The following is a 21003-nucleotide window of genomic DNA, read 5'->3' on the forward strand; positions in this document are numbered from 1 at the left end:
TTAATGAGATGATTTATAGCTACATAAATATACTTATGGCTTGTTTTAAATCATAAGTTTCAAAAGTTTTCTATTCTTTATTAAACACCGTACAAAATCAAATAAATTCATATTCATTTTTGAACGGAGGAAGTATGATATATATATATATATATATATATATATATATATATATATATATATATATATATATATATCGCCCGAGGTTTGGGGGTGGCGTCGCATCCCCTCTTTCCTTAATAAATTCGTTCAATTATTATAATGGTTGTTCATGACCTTAGAGAAAAGTTTAGCAGGATTCTAATTTTAGAATTGCTGGAAAAGAACAAGTTTTTAGTTGTATTAAAGTTCTAGATATTAGATAAAAATTTAAATCTAAAATTAAAGCTATCTAATTCTAGATCAACTTGTAAGCATGCAAATCTTGTTGGATTTTAAACCACAAATTATTTGGACTATATTAAATTCAAGACAATAGTCCGAGTAAATATTGCATCTAATATAATTGAGTTAGTCATTTAAATCCAAATATACTGGGCTAGTCCATTTAATTGAGCTACAAAAATGAACCTATTTTACTAGCCCAAGGTTCAAATGGTTAGTAGCACATCTTAAAGGTCAGGCTCATACCACGTGTCGGGTGATATGGCAATCAAAGCCAAATAAATGTGCCAATAAAATCATGACACGTGTCAAGTGATGTGGAATCCAAGTCAAAAGAACGAGCCAACAAAATCATGCCACGTATCAAGTGATATGTCAATCCATGCAAAATAAATTAGCCAATTAAATCATGCGATGTGTAAAAAGGGGGTGGCATACCAAGTCAAATCAACAACCAATAGAGTTATGCCAAGTGTTCAGATGGTATTGGTTAGTTCAAACGGACCAATCAAATCGTCGAGTCACACCACTCCCTACAACTATAATAGAGATCTTCATAAAGCTTGAAGACATCACAAGTGATAACAAGAAGCAAGCGGAGAGCTCGTAGATCAAACACTACAGATTTCTCTACAAGCTACAAGTTCAAGCACTGAAACTATAAGTTCAAGTTTAAGATCAAGAATGAAGGCAAATCAAATACCAAGGCGTTCGAGATCAAATTACTTGTTCATGTACAAATCCAAATCCAAGTTCAAGAAGGAGATTCAAAACCAAGCTTTACAAGCCCTTGATTCAAAATCAAAATCAAGTTCATTAAGATAGTTTACGTTCTTGAAGAATCAAAGAAATACATAGAGATTTTAACACTAATTATTTATTGGATCAAATATTACATTTGTTACGTAATTTTTTAGTCTTGATTATTTATTTACTCGACGCGAAGATTTATTGCTACACAACTACAATGTTAGAATCCACAATTAGTATTTGATAGCGTTTAGTCGGGCTCCCATGTGATAATTTAAGTTTCTTTTTAACTTTCGATTTGTTTATTTTCTCAAATAATATTGTTTTAATTAAGTTCAATTGTCAATTCTAGAAATTGTTTTCTTTAATTAAGTCAGAAATTTCAGTTTTTGAGTTAGGGCATATATGGTCAAAAGAATATTTTTTGAGACTTCTCGAAAACATTATTTGCGAGGGTTTCTCTCCTCGTAAAAAAAATATTTTTAAATCATACTTCCTCCTTATAAATTATATGAACTTATTCGACTCAGCACAAAATTTAAGAAAGAAAGATTTTTGAAGTTTATGATCTTAAACATGTCATAACAATTATGTCTATAAGAGTTTTGAATCTTGTGATTTTAAAGATGCATAACATTTGCGCAGCTAAAAAGTTTCTCTTTACTGGTAAAATGAAAGTTTGCAAAAAAAAATTCAAATTTAAGAATAAGTTACATGAATTGAACCAAAGGGAGTACGTTCTATCTCCTTTATCTTCACAATCTTGTTTTTCCTTTTCCAAATAAAAATAGAAGAAAAAAACTAAATTGAGATGAAGTACACCCTAGTATAAATTAAAGCCTTGTCCTCATTATTTAACTTCCGTTTTATAATCCCATATTCAAATGATCATATTATTAAGTGATGTTACTGTAGGGTCGACACGATATGCTGTTATTTAGGAATTAGTCAGCGTTCTGAATTTTAGTTTTTCAGTTTTCAGGACAAAAATATTCTGAAGTTATGATTTTTAGTTTAAAATTCATGACAAAATATATATTGGCTAATCTCTAAATAACATCCCTGAAAATGACTGTATATGCACTTTCCACTACTATAGGTCTATATATATAATTATTTTGACCCGCCAAAGTTTGACCCAACTCACCCATTTGTAACCCGTTAATTCCAATGGTATGGTACTTACAAGTACCAGCTAATAAACATACAGTTGCGAGTTGAGTTGACGAAATAAGTAACACAAACGCAGTTGTTGTGTTCAGAATCTTCCTCAATTCTTATTACATGAGCTTTTCCTTCGCATATTTCCATTGTCTATGTGCATTTATTTCTGGGTCCTTAAATTTCTTCCAACCATGGTATGCTTTAAGTGTTTGTACAGTTTTCTTGTTCTCTTCAGTATTAGTTTCTCTTTGTTTCATTTTGTTCTCAATGTAGGATTTTTAGTTGCTAAGTCCTGAGTATTAAAAGGGCAGCTCGATTCACGAAAGCATTGTAATTACTTCGGTTAATACTCTAAATTTTGATAGAACTAATATTAAGAGATTACTTGGTTGGGAAACAAGTTATCCCAGAATTAGTTATCCCGCGATTGTTATTCCACCCTCCCCACGGATAGAAATAACACTACAATCTCGGGATACTGAATTAGTTATACTGCAATTTTATCTCAACAAAATTGGGATAAATTCATATCAAATTTAATCCCGGGATTAATTATCCCTTATTCCTCGTACCAAACGAAACCTAAGAGTTCAGAGTCAACTCTAAATTAACTATTTCAAAATCCTAGTCCGTGGACGGGCCCCACTCCAAAGGGGTGTAATGTAGGCAGTCTACCCAACACGAGCATCAGTGGCGTATTCGAGCTCTTGCAAATAAAATCAGGAGTATGATGTGTATATTTAATTATCACCAATTTTGGGCTTTCAGGAATTTATTTAGTTTTATACCACCAGGTTCATCACAGAGAAGGAAAATGTGTGTTCTCTTCATTGACAGTTATGAAAGAACTTTTTACTTGTGATTTGTTGTTTCGCGATATGCTGATTAAACAAAGGCGGAGCAAGAAATTTACATGAGGGGATTAAAAAAAAAGTACTAGAATGTCATAGTTGGGAGTTGAACTTGTGATATAAAACAACTTTTAAACCCTTTTTACCACTACACTAGAATTTTCCCTTGTGTCAAGGGGATTTAACAAATTGTATATACTAAAAAAATTTATTTTAGCCCTATTTGCTCAGTGTAATTTCTTTGCTTGTTATAGTTTGTGGATTGTGAAATTGTTTGGATAAAATAGGAATTTTCGTGCATAGATGTGGTTTAATTGTGTATGAATTGTTTCAATGTGTTAATAGGTCTTATGTACATTAAGAACAATCATTAACCTGGTTGTAATTGCATAAAAGCCAAGCATAGCGCAAAGTTTGGCTGGATTAACTTACTAGTGAATCCACGTGTCCAAAACTCTACTTGCATTCACCTTAACCAGCAATGGCAAGAAAGAAAGAACGGTGCTAATTAAAAGCTGTCTTTCAACGATGTGAAGCTAGGGGTTCTTGCTTCATGAGCAAAGCCATGCGCCTCAGAGAAGTTTGTGTTTCAAACAGTGATCCAAATGAGAATTGGTTGGTTCTTTGAATATCAACATTCAAGAATTGAATTAATATCGTCATTATTGTATATTAGATCGAAATTAGTATTTTAATTGCAATTTGATTGTTATAGTGCAAAATTCATATATGTTTGGCATTTATTACTTTTTCTCGAAATGTGTGCTTTACTTCAAAGAAGTGTGCGCTTCCCTTCTCACTTTTTGTTTTAAGCTCCATAGACCTTGTTGCTTTTTTGCGCTTTTCACTTTTAAAAACATTCAGAAAGACTATCTGCAAGGTGAACTTAGCCTACTCAATATCGAACTAGAAGCACAGTATGCAATACAAACGAAGAAAGAAATTCTAGTTAGGCGGAAGCTACCCACTAGTTGTATATTGCTTTGCATATAACTGTATTTTAATACTTATTTCGCCATGTTCTGCAGGCGACAATATGTCTACAGTGTGGTGACAAAGGATTCTCTAACGCCTTTGTTTTCTGTGTAGAATGTTTAGAAGTTGCTGTGCATCGGTAAGTTGACATGCTACTAAATGTCTTCTTAAAGTTCAATGATTTTACTGTCTCTTATTAGCTTTTGTTTTTTGCGTTTTTGTTCTCTCTTGTGTGAAAATTTCTGGTTTACCGTTTTGCATTAGTTGATGATGGCTTGAACATACATTAGTTGTCTTTAAATACTGACAAAGATTTTAGGTTAATCTTTCAGATGCCTTTCTCTGGTTTTCTAATCCTCCGTTTTCTTTTATCTCTTCAGATACTGCCTCAATAAAATTCCGGAAACATTTGATGAATATGTATGTTGGGTTTGTGATGATTGTGAGGCGAAGGTGCCGAAACATATCGAGAAATGTCCCGAGATTGATTTTGTAGAGCATAGTCTTTTAGGAGGTGATAGCGAAGGTAGGAAGATTAGCGAGAAGGAGAAATGTGATCCTACTTATGTGATAGATAAGAAAGATGTAACAGCACGAGTAATTAGCTCTTCGGAGCAATTACAAGCAAGAACTGATTGCATTGAACGAACTCAATTAACTGATCTTTCTCCCTTGCCAACTGGGATTGATTGCTCACCTGCCGAGATGGTTGGGCAAAGACTTCAACCTTGTATTTCCGAGCAACCTCGTGAGGCAAATACTCAGCTCGACGCAATGGGTGATTGTTCTGTCATCACTGAAAAGGGGAGTATATTTTCGTCTAATGATTGTCATGGAAGGGAATCAAAAAGAGATAGGAGATCGACACCTGAAAATAGAACTGCTCTAAATGGAGACGCTTCTCAATCTTTGAAAGGCGAACTGCCAAAAGATTTTATACATGGTGTCCATGAACAAGCACAGCCTGTTTATGATCCTATTTGGAGGTCAGGAGATATTTCACGTATTATTCGCTTGGGAGATTATTTATCAGTATGGACCTGTTTTATTGTGAATGAAATTTCTTGTTTTCTTGCATTTTTTTGGCAGGGGTGGTTTTAATATATGGAACAAAAAATATGAAAAATTTGGCGGACTTGTAGCTCACCTATCAGTCAAAGCATGCCAAAAGGTTTTTGAAGAAGCAAAATTATTTCCTCCTTTGCTTCGCCTGGAAATGCTTCCGAAATCTGATATATGGCCTAAGAGTTTCAATACATCAGAACCCTCTGATGATAACATTGCAATGTATTTCTTTCCTTTGGATGCGAGGTAATTACTCTATATTTTCACTATTTTACACTTTGTTTTTCATTAGATTGAAGGGGAGCCTTGGAGTAACGGTCAAGTTGTCTCCATGTGACCTATAGGTTACGCGTTCGAGCCATGGAATCAGCCACTAATGCTTGTATTAGGGTAGACTTCCTACATCATACCCCCTTAGGGTTCGGCCCTTTCCCGGACCCTGCGTAAACGTGGGATGCTTTGTGCACCGGCTGACCTTTTTTTCCCATCATATTCGCTTGTTGTCATTATATATTTTCTCAGTACAGACATGTGGGGTATTTTGATCATTTGGTTGAGGAGATGATTGGCGAACAACTTGCTCTCCGAGCAGTTGTGACAAATGCGGAGCTGTTGGTTTTCACTTCCACGGAACTGCCCCTGCTTCACTGGAGTAAGTTTTTATTTGATATTAGATAAACACTGCATCACTGGAATTTCTATTAAGTTGCTTGAGAAAACTGGTTGGCAGGATTCCAAGGCAAACACTATTTGTGGGGCATTTTTAGAGCAAAGCAGGATTCTAGTAGCTCTCAAATGGTATCGAATGGGATTAAATCTATGATGCTTCAAACTCCAGGGAATGTTTTGGATGTCAGAGATAAGATAAACCTTGTGAAAGCCAAAAGTTGGGGTGCAGAGAGTCCTATGAGCCCTTTAAGCAATAGCGCAAGCCTTGCGTCTAGCAATTCCTGAAGCATCTGAACTCCGAGCTTTTCAATAGATATACCTCAGTTATATTTCATCTCTTCAAGGTTTCTTCTAATGGTAGGCCTGGGCCTCTATTCCTGCTTTTCGGGTACCTCTTCATCTAGTATCAGACGATTCGTTAGACAATTCTTCTTGGTGCAAAACAAAGGTTTGAAAACCTAGGAGTTTAATAATGAGCATAACGGCCTGCTCGTTTTTGTACTATTTGACCGAAATGAAATTTTGAGGCCTCATGAATGCATTCAAGGGCTGTTGGTAAGTAACCCGGTGAATAAAGCAAGGAAGCTGACTCACAGGGCTTTGGTCTAGTGGTAAGAATGCAGCGTGTGATGTGTGGGTTAGACGCATATCATGAGTTCAAACCTTGCCGCACACAAATGCTTGGTACTTAAGTGGAGAAAGGTAGAGGACCAGGCTCATTATCCACCGAGTTTGAATCGTGCATTGCTGCCCCTCGTGAATTTCTCAGTTATCAAAAAATAAAAATTTTAAAAAATAAGGGGGGGGGGGGGGGGGGAGCAGCTTCTAGTAATGTCCTGTGAAATGCAACCATAAGGTTGGTTGTATTTGGAAACGATGTAGATATTAGGCAGTAGGTATTGCTATTAGGCAGTAGGCATTGCAATTTGCAGGAGGCCAGGAGCAAGATTTGTATTTTTATCTGATAGTTTTTCTTTTTCTTCTTTGATAATCGTAGAAATTGAGCCAACTTGCGCGTATCTTGATTCTTTTCACAGGGTACTACCTACTACTTCCCAACAGCACATGTACCGAGTAACTCTGTCCATAAAGACTTGGACAGATATGAAGAAATTACCTTAGAATTTTAAACATGAGACGTTATAGTTTTCAACACATTTCATTGACCACTATGAGCTTGAATGAAAGAGGGGTATTTTGACATTTTACTTATGTAGCTGAGGTTTAATTCTTTAAAATTTATATTCCGATTCAAGAATAAAGTATAAAAATTTATTGAAATTACTTGAAAGATAATGTCCCGCATACCCATATACCAATATTGATCATAACAAGTTGCTTCTTGTAAACCATGAGCTACTTAAGGGTGGACTCGCTTCTATAATTATTCATATATATAGAGGAAATAATTAAGTTATAGATTAGATTTGCTAAATGTTAAAAGTAATCAACTAGAAGAAATTTTTCTTTCTTTTTCTGTTTATGTAATACTCTTATCTGCGATATCCTTGAAAGATTGACACAATTTCATTGATATCATTATTACATTAACTTTCACAACTTATTTTATTACTTAATAATCGTAGAATAGCTTAATAGATTATTATATTTGCACCATGTTCAATATGACTCCACAAGATCTAGTTTCGTTCAAGTAATGGATTCTAGCCAACCGAGAGGATCTTCTGATCAATCCAGAGATCATTTGAATTTCATTAGTAATGAGAATTCGAAATATCACATATTGATTAATCAAAGAGAGATTCAACAATGAAAAGAAAGATCGATTCTTTGGGATCCTTACTTTCTTCAAAAGGAACGAAAGAGATAGAATCAAGTCGATTTTTGAAATGTCTTTCTGAATATTTCTCAACGTCCCGGCTATTCAAACGTGAGAAGCAGATGATTAATCATCTATTTCGAAGAAATCGACGAATTTCTTAGAAATCCTACCAGATCCGTTCGTTCTTTTTTTCTCTGATAGATGGTTAGAACTTTATCTGGGTTCGAATCCTACTGAGAGGTCCATTAGGGATCAGAAATTATTGAAGAAATAACAAGATTTTTTCTTTTGTCCCTTCCAAGTTCCAACCGATGGAAAAATAAAGAAATAGTTAATATATTCCAGATAATTTTGTATTTACAAAATAAATATTACAACTTACATTGATAATTGGCTATTTTGATTTTAAAAAGTAATGCTAAAACCAGAAAATTAATTAACCAAAAAATAAATTGCAATCCCCATATTGAATATTGCAAAAAGATTCAATATAAGGTCCTGCAATTAAAGTGTTCCCCAAGACACCAAAACAATCTCTTCATCAGCAAAGTATACCGGAAAATATCGAATCATTTTCTAATCAGTTTACGATGTCGGTAAGTTCTTCTTTTTCTTCTTCATCTGATGTGCACAAATGCTTAATTTTGTGCTTAATAACTGTTGTAAACCTAGCTCTCATGCATCGAATATGAAAATTTATAATACTTATTTCTGAAAATTTGGTAAATTTATGAACAGATCTTCGAGTACAATGGAAGTGCTTTAGTGGCTATGGTTGGGAAAAACTGTTTCGCTATTGCCAGTGACCGGCGGCTTGGTGTACAGCTGCAAACGATTGCTACTGATTTCCAAAGAATTTATAAAATACATGACAAGCTTTTTATTGGCCTTTCTGGCCTCGGTACTGATGCCCAAACCCTGTAATTTTCAATCCCTCTCTTCTATTTAGTATTATTTTATTACTATTTTCCCCTTCCTGCTTATTGGATTGGGCGTTTTGAACATTTTTAGAGTTCAGATCCTAGCATAAGAAAAACTATTAAGTATTTCTTTCTCATCTGCCTAAGCCTTGGTCGGTAGAGTTACCTGGTACCTGTACTTGGTGGGAGATAACGGGTACCTAGTCGGTTGAGTTACCACGTACATGTACTTGGTGAGAGTATCTGGTTGAATAATCGAGGTGCGCATAAGCTGTCCAAACACCACATTGTCAATAAAAGGGAACCCTTTTTTTTGCACCTAAGGGAATAGCTTAGTGGTCATGAAGCGTGAAGAGAACCATGAAGTCTTAGGTTCAAATATTGCAGAGGCAAAAAAACACTAAGTGGTTTCTTTCAATCTGCTTAAAATGTGGGCTGAGTTACCCGGTAGTTGTGCTAGTGGGAGGTAGCAGGTACCTGGTGCAATAGTGATGTGCGTCTCCCGCTGGGCTAAACACCACCGTCATCCAAAAAAGAATATAGAAAATTATATTGCTGTAGAAATTTTAAGCATGGAAATTGACTGGTGCTTGGAGTTAGTGATAACTGACTAAGATGCTTCATCCAGGTTGGGGATGTGGGGGGTGCGAAATAAAGGGTGGAACTGTTTTTTTATCTTTCTCTTATTTGGTGCTGCTTTCTTGTTGATTGTGGGATGATGAGGGGGTGCATCAAAATCTGTTTATTAGCATGATTTCTTTGGATTTTGCACACTGATTTGTGTTTTTGATTACGGTTTTTTAGGTATCAAAGGCTTGTCTTCCGTCACAAGCTATATGAGCTTAGAGAAGAGAGGGATATGAAGCCTGAAACTTTTGCCAGCCTTGTATCTGCTATTCTTTATGAGAAAAGGTTGGTAAACTAGTTATATGTTCTGTGGCATTAACGTTTATTTCCTGAAGATTACCCACGGTTATGGGTGCTCAAGGAAAACCAGAAGACCAAATCAGATTTAAAAACTGTATAAAACTGACTTCAAAAAAACTGACATGTATTTGGTTTGGTATTGAATAAGAAAATACTGCACCAAACAAACATATAAATATATTTATTTTTATAGATGTTTATAATTTTATATGAAGTTTCTTTATATGCCTATCATATCTTTAACAAAATATTTAGAAACATTAGAACAGCTTCACCAAATTTCTGGTGAAGGACTTCAATATGCCACGTAATTTTATAGGATTCCTGGATTTTATTCCTTGATAAAGTTAAAAACGAACTGTTGCTGGCAAAAGGGAAAAAGGGCTCGCTTTTTAACTTGTTTCATGTTCCACCAAATACCTATTGGAAACTCCTTGGTTAAGGGTTTCTGATGATCCCATTTTGCCTTCCATGCGGAGCTTGAGCTGCAGGTTGCCCATGATTATTGGAGGATTCCCCACTTTAAATGTAACTAATTCCTGCCAATACAACATCTGAAGAAATATCTATCTTAAGGTTCTGTTGTTTCTTTATTGGTCAATGTGTTCTAGTCTTGGCAAATCATTTAACCTTGATCCTTAGTTTCGTTTACAAAGACATCATTATGGACAATTGAGTAGCAGTGAAGTGCTATTGTACACTTACTGTTGTATATTCTATCTGTCCGCTTAGTTGCGAGATATCGCTGGAACCTAGTTGTAGAGGCATTATACCTCTTGGTGTATATAATACTTCCTGATATATGTTGGGGGGCGGGGGGGATGAAATAAGTTGCAAGTCATTGAAGCACATTTAAAGCTGTGAAAGATTTTTCTCCTCTATGCCTATGTACTGTTCTTCGTATCTTGTGGTTTTTAGTTCTAGATTTGAGTAGATAGATGAAGAAAATATTTGGTCCCAGCACAGTGTTATTTATTTTCTGATTCTTATAAATCTGTGTTAGCCCCAATCTTTCTTTTAGCAGTAATCCAAACAAATTAAGCTGAACTCCATAAAGTTTTGGTTAAATCAAATGTATGTACTAACTTTGAAAGTCAAGCTCAAATATGACATGAACTAATGCTTGGTTTTGAGCAAAAGTTTGCAATTAATCCATTGGATCTTAGTTTTAAGTTGACTTCAGCTCTTGAGTGGGGTAAGGCATCATTTGCCATTTAATAGATTAGATCTGAGATCTATTATCTATTGGATTAATGAAAAGAGAGAAGATATGGGAAGATTGAAGAATGATTAGCAACAAATCAGACGAGAGCAGAAAGTACTCTTTAGCGTGAAAATGTTTCCTAAATCGTATGTAAAGGCTACTCGAGATAGGAGGATGTACCTGGAAGAAAAGAAGGATCAAATTCTAATGTCGGTAAAAAACACATCAGATGATGTGTTCTTACTTCCCATTAGTTTTTCCAACTGAATTCTATAATAAAATTCTAACCCGAGAATTTGTCAATATGTCTTGGCAATCCTCATGCAGACATGTTAAACATCCCACACAATGAATTTACGGGTATGACCCATATTAAGTGATAAATTAAAATCAAGCCGAGCTCTCGAACTTCCTTGTCGAACATCTCCTCGTTCATATTTTAGCTCAAAAATTCACCGAGCCAAGAATTTGAAATTAACAAGCTTGATAACAATTGTTCACTCCAAATAGATGTTTTGTTGGACAAAACCTATCAAAATTCGAGTCGGGGGTGTTTGTCTGGTCATCCATGATTGATGCTTCTTCAACTTGTAATAACTGCATTATCCATTTGCTTTTATCTAGGTTTGGTCCATACTTTTGCCAACCTGTAATTGCTGGATTAGGAGACGATGACAAACCTTTTATTTGCACAATGGATGCTATCGGAGCAAAGTATGTTGAGTTTCTTCCTACTGCATCAAGTTTTAAATTATCGAGACTTTTGTACTCTGCCGGGGTCTCCATGCATTGAATGCTTACAATATTGTTACTTGGATGTTATTCTTGTCGTGCAGGGAGCTTGCAAAAGATTTTGTTGTTGCTGGCACTGCATCTGAATCACTATATGGTGCCTGTGAGGCCATGTTCAAACCTGACCTGGTTTGTTACCGCTCTTGCTTTTATTTTTTTATAATTACATAATCTCTAGATTGACTGACATATATTACATGTCAATTTTTTCTTCCCTAATGGAGATAATCATCCTAGAGTTGCTGAGGTGCTGCTTTTATTCGATGCTTATTTCAGCTGGCATTTGAGGATTAGTATATTTGGTAGACACGTTTAGAGAAAAAACGTGGAGTCTTTGTAGTCACCATTCTGTGTGTTGATTTAGTAAAACTGCCAGCAGGTTTCTCTTTCTAGAAGATGCTGCTTTATGGGTGAAAAATCAGCTTTATTAGATCTGCATTGGTGTTTTTATGTAATGAGTGGTATAAGGATACAAATCACATCGTTTTATGTTGTCAGCTCACAACACAGTTGTGGAATCTTGCACTTTTTTAGTTGATCTGACTTTGATGATGCTGATGAGGCGGCAAAGATATCACCTGTTAGAAAACACAGAGAATTGACTAGTAGGACAAAGCCGCATGAAAAAGTAAACCACCATGCGTTTTTTGGTCTATTTGGATAGAGAGCAAGAGATTAAGCCGTGGTAGTGCAAAGATGTTTCTTAAGATATTTTCATATCACATATTCTTTTGATTGTAGAGGAAGGAACACAGTGTGTGTATAGATGATTAGATAGCCAGATAGAGTATGGTGGTTGAGCCACTCACATGTTTTAAAATAGTTTCTGACACCAGCTTGGTGTGTTGTCACTGAAATGATTTTTGACTAATAAATAAGATTAAATTTGTACATGTTAATTATTAGAGCAGGTATTTAAGTTCGCTCGAGGTTCAGATCTTCCTATCCAACATTACATGTACATGCTTTAGAATTTTTCTATCTGGTACTTCCTTGCAATGCTTCTGGTGTTTGTCATGCATTTATTTCTCATTTTTATTGGCTTTAAGGCTTTTTATTGCATGGTAACATTTCAGGAACCAGAAGAATTGTTTGAGACCATCTCTCAGGCACTTTTGTCATCAGTGGACCGTGACTGTTTAAGTGGTTGGGGAGGACATGTTTATGTTGTGTAAGTATTCAGTTGCTTTCATATGCTCATTTTATTAATCATTTCTCCTTAGTAATATCTACCGTAGTCCCTGTACGAAACAAAATTACTCTATGATAATCATCCATGTTTAGAGGATTAGGTAATATTTGGGAAAATGCCCTCCTAAAAACAGAAATAGAAAAAGATGAGCCTAAAGTATGGTACACATTATTGGGCATGGGGAGGTGGCTGGGTGGGAGTGATGAAATGATCGCCCTTCAAATGTTGGAGATATGGGTTCTTACTTGAGGCTCAGGAACGGGGAGAACTGGGTTCTGGAAGATGACGAGCTGGGAGCCTAAGCAATAGTGGAGAGAAGGGGCTCTGGCGGAGGGATGGTTGGTTGGAGGCAATAGTTATGACCTTTTGTAGTTCTCCCCCAAAGCGTGAGCTGTAAGGGATTATTATTGCACTTCTATTTTTCCAAAGATCGAGGACTTTGGTTGTCATTAACTCTTTATGTGACGCATTTCCCAGCTCCAAGTAGAGTACTAAACTTTAACATGCTCTCTTTATGCATCTCTCTCGTTTTCCTTCCTTTTTCCTTTTATGTTATTTGGTCCTTAGGGGTGGAATGGGAGCATATTTCATGATATCATATTAGTTGAAGCAAGTAATCTTTTTTCGGTACTCCCATCTTATTTGGTCCAATCTGTGTGTGGTTGCAGTACACCAACTGAAGTGACAGAGAAGATCTTGAAGGGAAGGATGGACTAAACACTTGTAGGTGCTATACTTGTTCAACATTGCACTCACTGGGAGGACATTTCACTTTCATTGATGAATACTCCACATTTCAGATTTGATACTATCGTATTCGCTTCTCTCCAGGATTGTTATTTATATATTCAGTGGTTGGTCACTAATGAATGTGAACATTCTAGTTAGTTGACAATTAGCTATTTGAGCTTTCTAACGGATTTACTTTACATTGTGCCGGCGTAGCGTGTGTCAGTTGGGCCGGTGGGGAGGATTCGCCACCCAAATGGTCAACCTTCTACATCCTGTCCCACTCGACCACCAAATATGGTGTGACGAGGATAGATTTAGTTCTCTATAGAGCACTTACTCTGCCTTCCTACTGTTGGAATTAATTTTTATTTTTATTTTTTTGGTCGACCTTTTCTGATAAAATTTCACCAATAAAATCTTACAGCGATGTTCCTGAGTCCTGACATTACATAGTTGGTCAGTGTGGTAAATCAAATCATCTCTCACCAAGTACTAAATAAATGGCAGACTTTGGAAAGACGTTATGAACAAACAAATATAGTTTTAAGTCGGAGGAGATCAACTTCTAGATACCGTGTTTTTGTTGGGGGTATTTGTGTTACAAAGCATGGTCTCTCAAATACAGAGCTATGGCACAATCTGTGTTGAAATATTGGTCTTAAGATTGCTACTCGAACTGCAAATTATGTTGTTAAAACCAATTGCTCTTCATGTTGCTTGCTTCTAATCCAGTATTTCAGAAGAACCAAACACATTGAGATTAATTGTCATTTAGATTGTTAAAAGATTCATCAGAAAATTATCTCAAATCAAGATTGTAAAACAGTTAGGAGAATCTTTGTTAAAGCACTGATGGAGCTCGAGTGGAGTATATATTTCGATGATTATTGAAGGAATTTGTATCCCTAGTTGCTGAGAAATTAAGGGAAGACTATATAAATATGTCACCCTCCATTCAATTAAAAGTGTGAAATAAAGTCAACTTTTATTACAAAAACCTTTTAACAGTTGCTTATAAATCCACGCCACTCACAACCATATGTCCTTAAACATTTGTATCCCATTTCATGTAAAGAAATAACAATGCTAATACCATCACTTTAAGGAAAAGGCATGCACTTCTATTTATCCTTAAAGTAATGCTTTGCAGAAGGTTAAGCTATACTAGGGGTGTCAAATGGGCGAGTTGAGTCGATTTTGGACGGGTCAAAATGAGCCGAGTCAATAAATAGGCGGGTCAAATGACCCACCCAAAAGGTACTTGGACTGAGATGGATTGGGTCAAGATGGGCTAAAATTTGGGTTATAACCCAACCCGCCCAACTCTTACGAAGCTTTAATCAGTCAAACCTCTCTATAACATCGTTTGTTCCGATATCTTTTGGCTTTTATAGCGAATGACTGTTATACACCTATAACAACATTTGACGTTCAAATATTTTTTGGCCGTTATAAATAAAACTTATCCAAAAATTAATTATTTTTCTTTTTTTAATGTTACATATAAAAGATAAGAAAATTCTTCAAATTTAAAATCTCAGAAGATATGCATATTTCACCAGGTATATATTGAAGAAAGCTAATACAACATTAATTAATTCATAACTAAACGAACAAAAATTTAAACTATAAGGCACACATTTTAAAGCTACTAGGAAAATAAATTCTTTCAAGATTGATAGAAAAACTTTGTAATTATAGTTGTTTCATAGATTTCATTCTCTTACTACTGATACAACGCTTGAATTGGCGAAGATTCGTGTCTAAATTTCCAGCAAAAAGATATCCAATGGAAAATATATCATGTGCAGATCTTCAAATCTTATGTCTTATGCAAGATAGAAACTTTGTTCAATGGAAAAGATTGTGTGCATATTTTTAGAATTATTATTAGTAATCTTAAAGATTCTATATAGCTGTTATAGAGGGATAATTTTACAAAGAGCGTTCTGCTATAGATATGGTTGTTGCTGTTATAGGTAAAAAAAACTGTTATAGAGAGGTAAAATATATCTTAAAAAATCGGTTCTAAGGAAAACTTGGTTTTTATAGTGAATGGTTGTCATACAGGGATATTGTAATAGAGAGGTCTGACTGTATGTGTTATTTTCTTATGAACTTTATAATTATTAAATAAGATTTTTTTTTCTTTTGTTATGGTCATATATCAAACAAAAAAGAATTATTTCTAAGATATTTTTGCAAAGTTACTCATAGATCAATTAAGGTTAAAAATTAGCCCAACTTTAAATGGGTTGAGATGGATTGGGTCAAGATGAGCTGAGTTTAATAAATATGCGGGTCAATAACCAAACACAACCTTGGGGCGGTTGGACCGGTCATTTGGGCTTGGGCCAAATTTGATAGCCCTAACTTATACCATCTTCCACCAGATTATATTAGTAAAACGACATAAACTAAAGCTGCTAAAAGAACTTCACCAAAGACTGTTGAACATTCATTTGCTTCTATGTGTTTTAGTGCTTTAGTGCCAAATCGTCTACAACCAGATGCATATTCATATCCACAATTGCACCACATTGGAGCTCAAACTAAATGTCTTCACCCTGTATATGATTAAGCGAAACAAAACACCCTGAGAAGACAAGAAGTTTAAGAAATAAAGCTCCGGGAATGGACTTAATCCCTTTCTTACTCGGCACAAGCTCAACAGTGATGGATATCTGTAATGCCTGGACCAACTTACGTGTAACTCGACTTTTCATCGAGTACCTGCTACTTGCCACCATCACAGGTACCGGATAATTTCCTTCACCAAGATTTATGCAAATGGGAAGAAATCACCTTTTTGTTTTTACTCAGCTGGGATTTGAACCCTGATTTCGTAGGTTTGCACTCATTTCATTGACCACTAGGCCACACCTTTGGATGCCAACTATGCGATAACATTTTCAACAACTAGGCCTCTGATCCAATGAACCAAATATGTGAGACTTACTATCCAAGACTAGTGCCAAGGTCTATATTCCCAACTTCCTTTCTGAACTAAGAATGATGGCTCAACCTCCTCCGGAGACCATAGGAAGTTCTTACTGACGCATAAGAAAGCCCAATAATCTCTATTACAAAAAAAGTTCATTTAGCTAACTTTCCATCATCCCAGGATGTCATTATCATGTTGACACCATTTGGTAAAGCCTCAGCCAATAGTGGCTGATTAAAAGTGACAAAGGTTTCTGCGGAACCGATAACATGACAAGGAACAAACTGTATAAGGGCTGCTAGAAAAATTTTAACATAGAACTAAGCATTTTTTTGGAGAGATTGCTTCAACAGTGAGCAGGAGAGTATCAGTGAATCTGAATGCAGTAATAACTGAAAGGAACGACGGAATCAGTAATGAGGGGGGAGATGGGTTAAAATGTTCTTTGTAATTCTAAAACTGCATATATCTGGATAAAATACACATACCAATGACTTTTGCAAGCTGATTTTCATGTGTACATATATTGCAAATGTATATCTGTGCTGGCTTGTATATATCAATTTGGTTGGCAAAGACGGTCATCTATAGATTAGGGATAAGTGTGAGATTTGGAGAACTTATGGTTTTAAAGAACCCCTACTTTGCCTTAAAAGACAAATATTTAGTATTAGAATGAAATGGACCTGAATAGAACAGAATGGATACAGAAGTTATGTAGATAACACCAAATATTTCAGATTGCGGAGTACTTGATTGATTGGAATACTCTTCTAGCTCAATAAAAACCTAAGACTTGGAGACAAGGTTGTGATGCCACTTCGACAAGTTGTGATGCCACTATTAAGTCAGAGAATTACAACACAGGACTCAAATTAAAAAAACTGGGAAAATACCTTTGGTTTTGATCCCAGTAAAAGGCATGAAAAATGATGCCCAGTGAGGGAAAAACAATGAGCTTATGAGTATTTAGGTCGACGGAGCAGTATCAAAGGAATGAAGAATCTGTTCCAACGTATTTCTTCTATCTGGGTCGATAGGACTTTCTAATCCATCAGAGTGTGCAATATTTAACAGATAGAGCTTCCCAGACGCCACAAATGCAGCAGACAATATCCTCTTCATCCCTCCTCTGGTGCTATCAATCTTGTACTCAAACTCATACACTTGAAGACCTCCTTCTCCCGTTCTTTCTGATACTGCAATCACCTCAGCCTCCTTTGTACTCTCCTAAGAGTAAGATGACATAGTATTATTAGTTGCCAATATTGTTGGGCACAAAAGCTAAAATTGTGTATAAGCTCCATGTAGCCGGGAGGCACGGGTTCAAGCCACGGAAACAACCTCTTGCAACAATGCAAGGTAAGGTTGCATATATAAGACCCAATGTTGCGTACATAAGACTCAATGTGTCCAGCCCTTCCCCAAATCTCATACATAGCAGGAGCTTAGTGCACTGCGCTGCCCTTTACAACAACCAAATTTTCCAACACTCATGGAAAACAACAACAACAACAACCCAGTAGAATCCTACTAGTGGGGTCAGGGGAGGGTAGAGTGGACGCAGACCTTACCCCTACCTGAAGGGATAGAGAGGCTGTTTCCAGGAGACCCTCGGCTCAGAGACAATAGATCCGTAACAACAACAGAAATCAGAAAAATAGTATCGTAAAATACAGCAAATAAATGGAAAGGCCAAAATGTGAAAGATAGAAAAAAAAATGTGAAACACAATAAAAACCGCTAGCAGTCCTGGACAAAACACTATCAGACTAGCCGGCGCAGTGAAGAGAAACGCTCGACTACCCCCTAACCTATAACCTTAATGCTCGACCTCCACACCTTCCTATCAAGGGTCATGTCCTCGGAAATCTGAAACCGCATCATGTCCTGCCTGATCACCTCGCCCCAATACTTCTTAGGCCACCCTCTACCTCTTCTTGTACCTGCTAGAGCCAACCGCTCACACCTCCTAACCGGAGCATCTAGGTTTCTCCTCCGCATGTGCCTGAACCATCTACGTCCCGCTTCCCGCATCTTGTCATTCACGGGAGTCACGCCCACCCTCTCCCGAATATCCTTATTCCTAATTTTATCCATCCTAGTGTGCCCGCACATCCATCTCAACATTCTCATTTCTGCTACTTTCATCTTCTGAGTATGTAAAATCTTGACTGGCCAACACTCAGCCACATACAACATAGTCGGTCTAACCACCGCTCTGTAGAACTTACCTTTAAGTTTCAGTGGCACATTCTTGTCACACAGGACTCCAGACGCTAACCTCAATTTCATCCACCCCACCCCGATACGGTGTGTGACATCCCCGTCGATCTCCCCATCTCCCTGGATAATAGACCCTAGGTACTTGAAACTCTCTCTCTTAGGGATGACTTGTGAGTCAAGCCTCACTTCCACATCCGCTTCCCCCAACACGTCGCTGAACTTACATTCCAAATATTCCGTCTTGGTCCTACTCAACTTGAAACCTTTAGACTCCAGGGTCTGCCTCCATACCTCCAGTCTCTCGTTAACGCCAACTTGCGTCTCATCAATCAGACTATATCATCCGCGAACAGCATGCACCAAGACAAGTGTCAGTGCGTCCAACACTCATGAAAAAGAGTTTAAAAAAATCAGGGATGGGGAATTAATACACATTGCAACATTCAACCCATGTTATCTTTTTGCAAATTCTACTTCTCCAGTGATTTGAAATAATTTTATATTTTTATTATTCTTTTCCACTAGGATCTACAGTCTTAACTTATGCATCTTTCTTTTCAATCCCAAAATCTAAAAATCTCACTTGCTGATTGGACTCCTCCTTTACCCTTCTTTAGATTCACAAGTGGATTACACGTTGGCCCCCCCACAACTGCGATATAGTAGAGGGAGAGCTACTCTACTACATACAAATAGTTTGCCCACAAAAAATGACACTGCCAAGGAAATGGAGATTACCAGGACAAAATATGTGAGCAATAACCACTAGACTTTCGACCTCATCAACATTCCTACTTTTTGAGCTCTACCCACGTACTTTGTTATAAACCAATATAAGCTACTTGAATAATCCCTTGTTAGTAAAATGGAATTACAAAACAGCAACAAAACAGAAACAGAAAGAGAAACAGAAAGAGAAGAACTGCAAAAGTAAAAGGATTCTGACCTTGCGCTTTTCAGCCAGAATTAGCTTATCTGCCACAAATTGTGGAGTCCCGAATTGGCTAAGGGTTGCTATTTTTACAGGGATAACCACAACGCCTACATTGTTGGATCCCTTGTTTGCATCCTGAAACAGGACAGTTGCCCCAGCCTTATCAACCTAAAGAACCCAATATCGCACAATTAATTTCCAAAACCTCCTCATATGATATAACTCTAATGGCGGAGCTTAATAAGAGGAAAGGAGGTTCAATTAAATCCCTTTGTTGAAAAATTATACTGTACAAATAGGATAAATATAAAAAATAAAGAATTGGTTATATATAACCTATTGTAACATCCTACATATGGTAAAATTCTATTATAGGGGTGTAAAAGTTGCTTTAGATCACAAGTTCAAATTTCAACTATGACATTCTAGTATTTTTTTTAATCTCCTTATATTAATTCAATTTCTAGCTCCACCGCTGACTCTAAAAGTACTTCTATTTCCTTTCCGTTCACTATGTGAGTGTGTGTTTCTACTTGATAGAGTAAGAATTGTCTCTGTGTGAACTATAGGTCACGGGTTCGAACTATGGAAGACTCGGGGTGCGACCCTTCCCCAGACCCTGCATGAATGCGGGGATGCCTAGAGTACCAGGCTGCCCAGAATAAGAATTGTCCAACAATGGTCTTGATAACATTTTTGTTATGACTACAACAAATCCGACAAGGCTAATCTTACCTATTAGACTATGCAATAACTAAAACGCACATAGTCAAAGATGACATAAGAAGAAGTAATATTTACAACTGCAAGTTTCAAAAATAGGGGCAAAGAAAGGGGGACGGACCTTAATCCAAGAAGAAGGTCTGAGGAGAGTGAAACCTTCAGTAGAATCAGTGTATCTTTCAAGCTCTAACACCTCACCACCAATGGCTACAGAGAAGGTTGAGAAAGGGTCCCACAATAAGACCGTCAAAATGGATAAATTAAGCACTCGCCTGTTTGAAACAATTGGAACCATTTCTGCCATGGATTTGTTCGTCTCATTATTGTGAGGAATGGAGAGTGATGATACAGTTAAACTTCGCTTTCTCTTTATAATCTGTGGTGGAGTAATGGGCATAGTCATAATAAGGTTTTGGAAGAAGCCATTGTACGCAATTGAGCGAGTTACTGAGCTTAAGGTAGACATTGTTCCCTTATAAATTGGGCGAAAATGAAGGGAAGTGTCATCTTATATTCTTTAGAAGCAGTTAAAATTAGGATATTCTCTTTTGGTGTCATCTTAATACCTTATTAATTCGAATTAATGCCATCTTATTTTGGGAGAAAAAACGCTTTCCATTAAAAGGTGAACTATAAAGTTTGATAGAAAAGAAAGGATAAATTTAAGCTTGAATTCTTATAATTTTTTAAAGTGATATGTAAATATTTAAAAATTATGTAAAAAGTAATCTAAAACATTAATGATTTGTTTATTTTGTTAAGCTTAAC

General features: G+C 36.4%; 2 protein-coding genes across 7 annotated transcripts; one reads left to right on the forward strand and one right to left on the reverse strand.

Annotated features, from left to right (window-relative positions):
• The first annotated feature begins 2275 nt into the window (after positions 1–2275).
• On the forward strand, positions 2276–13844 carry LOC104109165 (proteasome subunit beta type-3-A). 6 transcript variants are annotated; one of them, XR_011415275.1, is made up of 11 exons: positions 2320–2492; positions 4178–4263; positions 4505–5110; positions 5214–5435; positions 5717–5841; positions 8380–8561; positions 9366–9473; positions 11317–11406; positions 11529–11613; positions 12561–12655; positions 13345–13844. XR_011415275.1 is itself a non-coding variant. In XM_033659461.2 (8 exons), exons 2-8 carry the CDS (start codon positions 5791–5793, stop codon positions 13391–13393), a joined length of 660 nt encoding a protein of 219 aa, XP_033515352.1. In that variant the 5' UTR covers positions 5303–5435; positions 5717–5790; the 3' UTR covers positions 13394–13605. The 6 variants fall into 6 exon arrangements, 3 of the variants coding, with proteins under 3 accessions (XP_009616695.1, XP_033515352.1, XP_009616684.1); XM_033659461.2 differs by lacking the exons at positions 2320–2492; positions 4178–4263; positions 4505–5110 and having other exon boundaries at positions 5303–5435; positions 13345–13605; XM_009618389.4 differs by lacking the exons at positions 2320–2492; positions 4178–4263; positions 4505–5110; positions 5214–5435; positions 5717–5841 and adding an exon at positions 8044–8237 and having other exon boundaries at positions 13345–13605.
• Positions 13845–17053: 3209 nt separating this feature from the next.
• LOC104109157 (psbP domain-containing protein 2, chloroplastic) lies at positions 17054–20726 on the reverse strand. Its single transcript, XM_009618377.4, has 3 exons — positions 20357–20726; positions 19525–19680; positions 17054–17582 (listed from the first exon to the last, which is right to left on the reverse strand). Exons 1-3 carry the CDS (start codon positions 20699–20701, stop codon positions 17322–17324), a joined length of 762 nt encoding a protein of 253 aa, XP_009616672.1. The 5' UTR covers positions 20702–20726; the 3' UTR covers positions 17054–17321.
• Positions 20727–21003: the final 277 nt, after the last annotated feature.

This window comes from Nicotiana tomentosiformis, chromosome 4 (genome assembly GCF_000390325.3).
Source record: "Nicotiana tomentosiformis chromosome 4, ASM39032v3, whole genome shotgun sequence".
In the NCBI taxonomy this organism is placed as follows: Eukaryota; Viridiplantae; Streptophyta; class Magnoliopsida; order Solanales; family Solanaceae; genus Nicotiana; species Nicotiana tomentosiformis.

Bases quoted from the DNA above. Each gene is read 5' to 3' on its own strand.
- LOC104109165 (XM_009618400.4), top strand. From the start codon at position 2,451: ATGTGCATTTATTTCTGGGTCCTTAAATTTCTTCCAACCATG. The intron at 4,264-4,504 runs GTAAGTTGACAT...TTATCTCTTCAG, and splicing joins TTAGAAGTTGCTGTGCATCG to ATACTGCCTCAATAAAATTC. The intron at 5,436-5,716 runs GTAATTACTCTA...TTCTCAGTACAG, and splicing joins TTCTTTCCTTTGGATGCGAG to ACATGTGGGGTATTTTGATC.
- LOC104109157 (XM_009618377.4), bottom strand. From the start codon at position 20,701: ATGTCTACCTTAAGCTCAGTAACTCGCTCAATTGCGTACAATGGCTTC. The intron at 19,681-20,356 runs GTCCGTCCCCCT...TGGGTTCTTTAG, and splicing joins GACCTTCTTCTTGGATTAAG to GTTGATAAGGCTGGGGCAAC. The intron at 17,583-19,524 runs GTCAGAATCCTT...TCTTACTCTTAG, and splicing joins TTCTGGCTGAAAAGCGCAAG to GAGAGTACAAAGGAGGCTGA.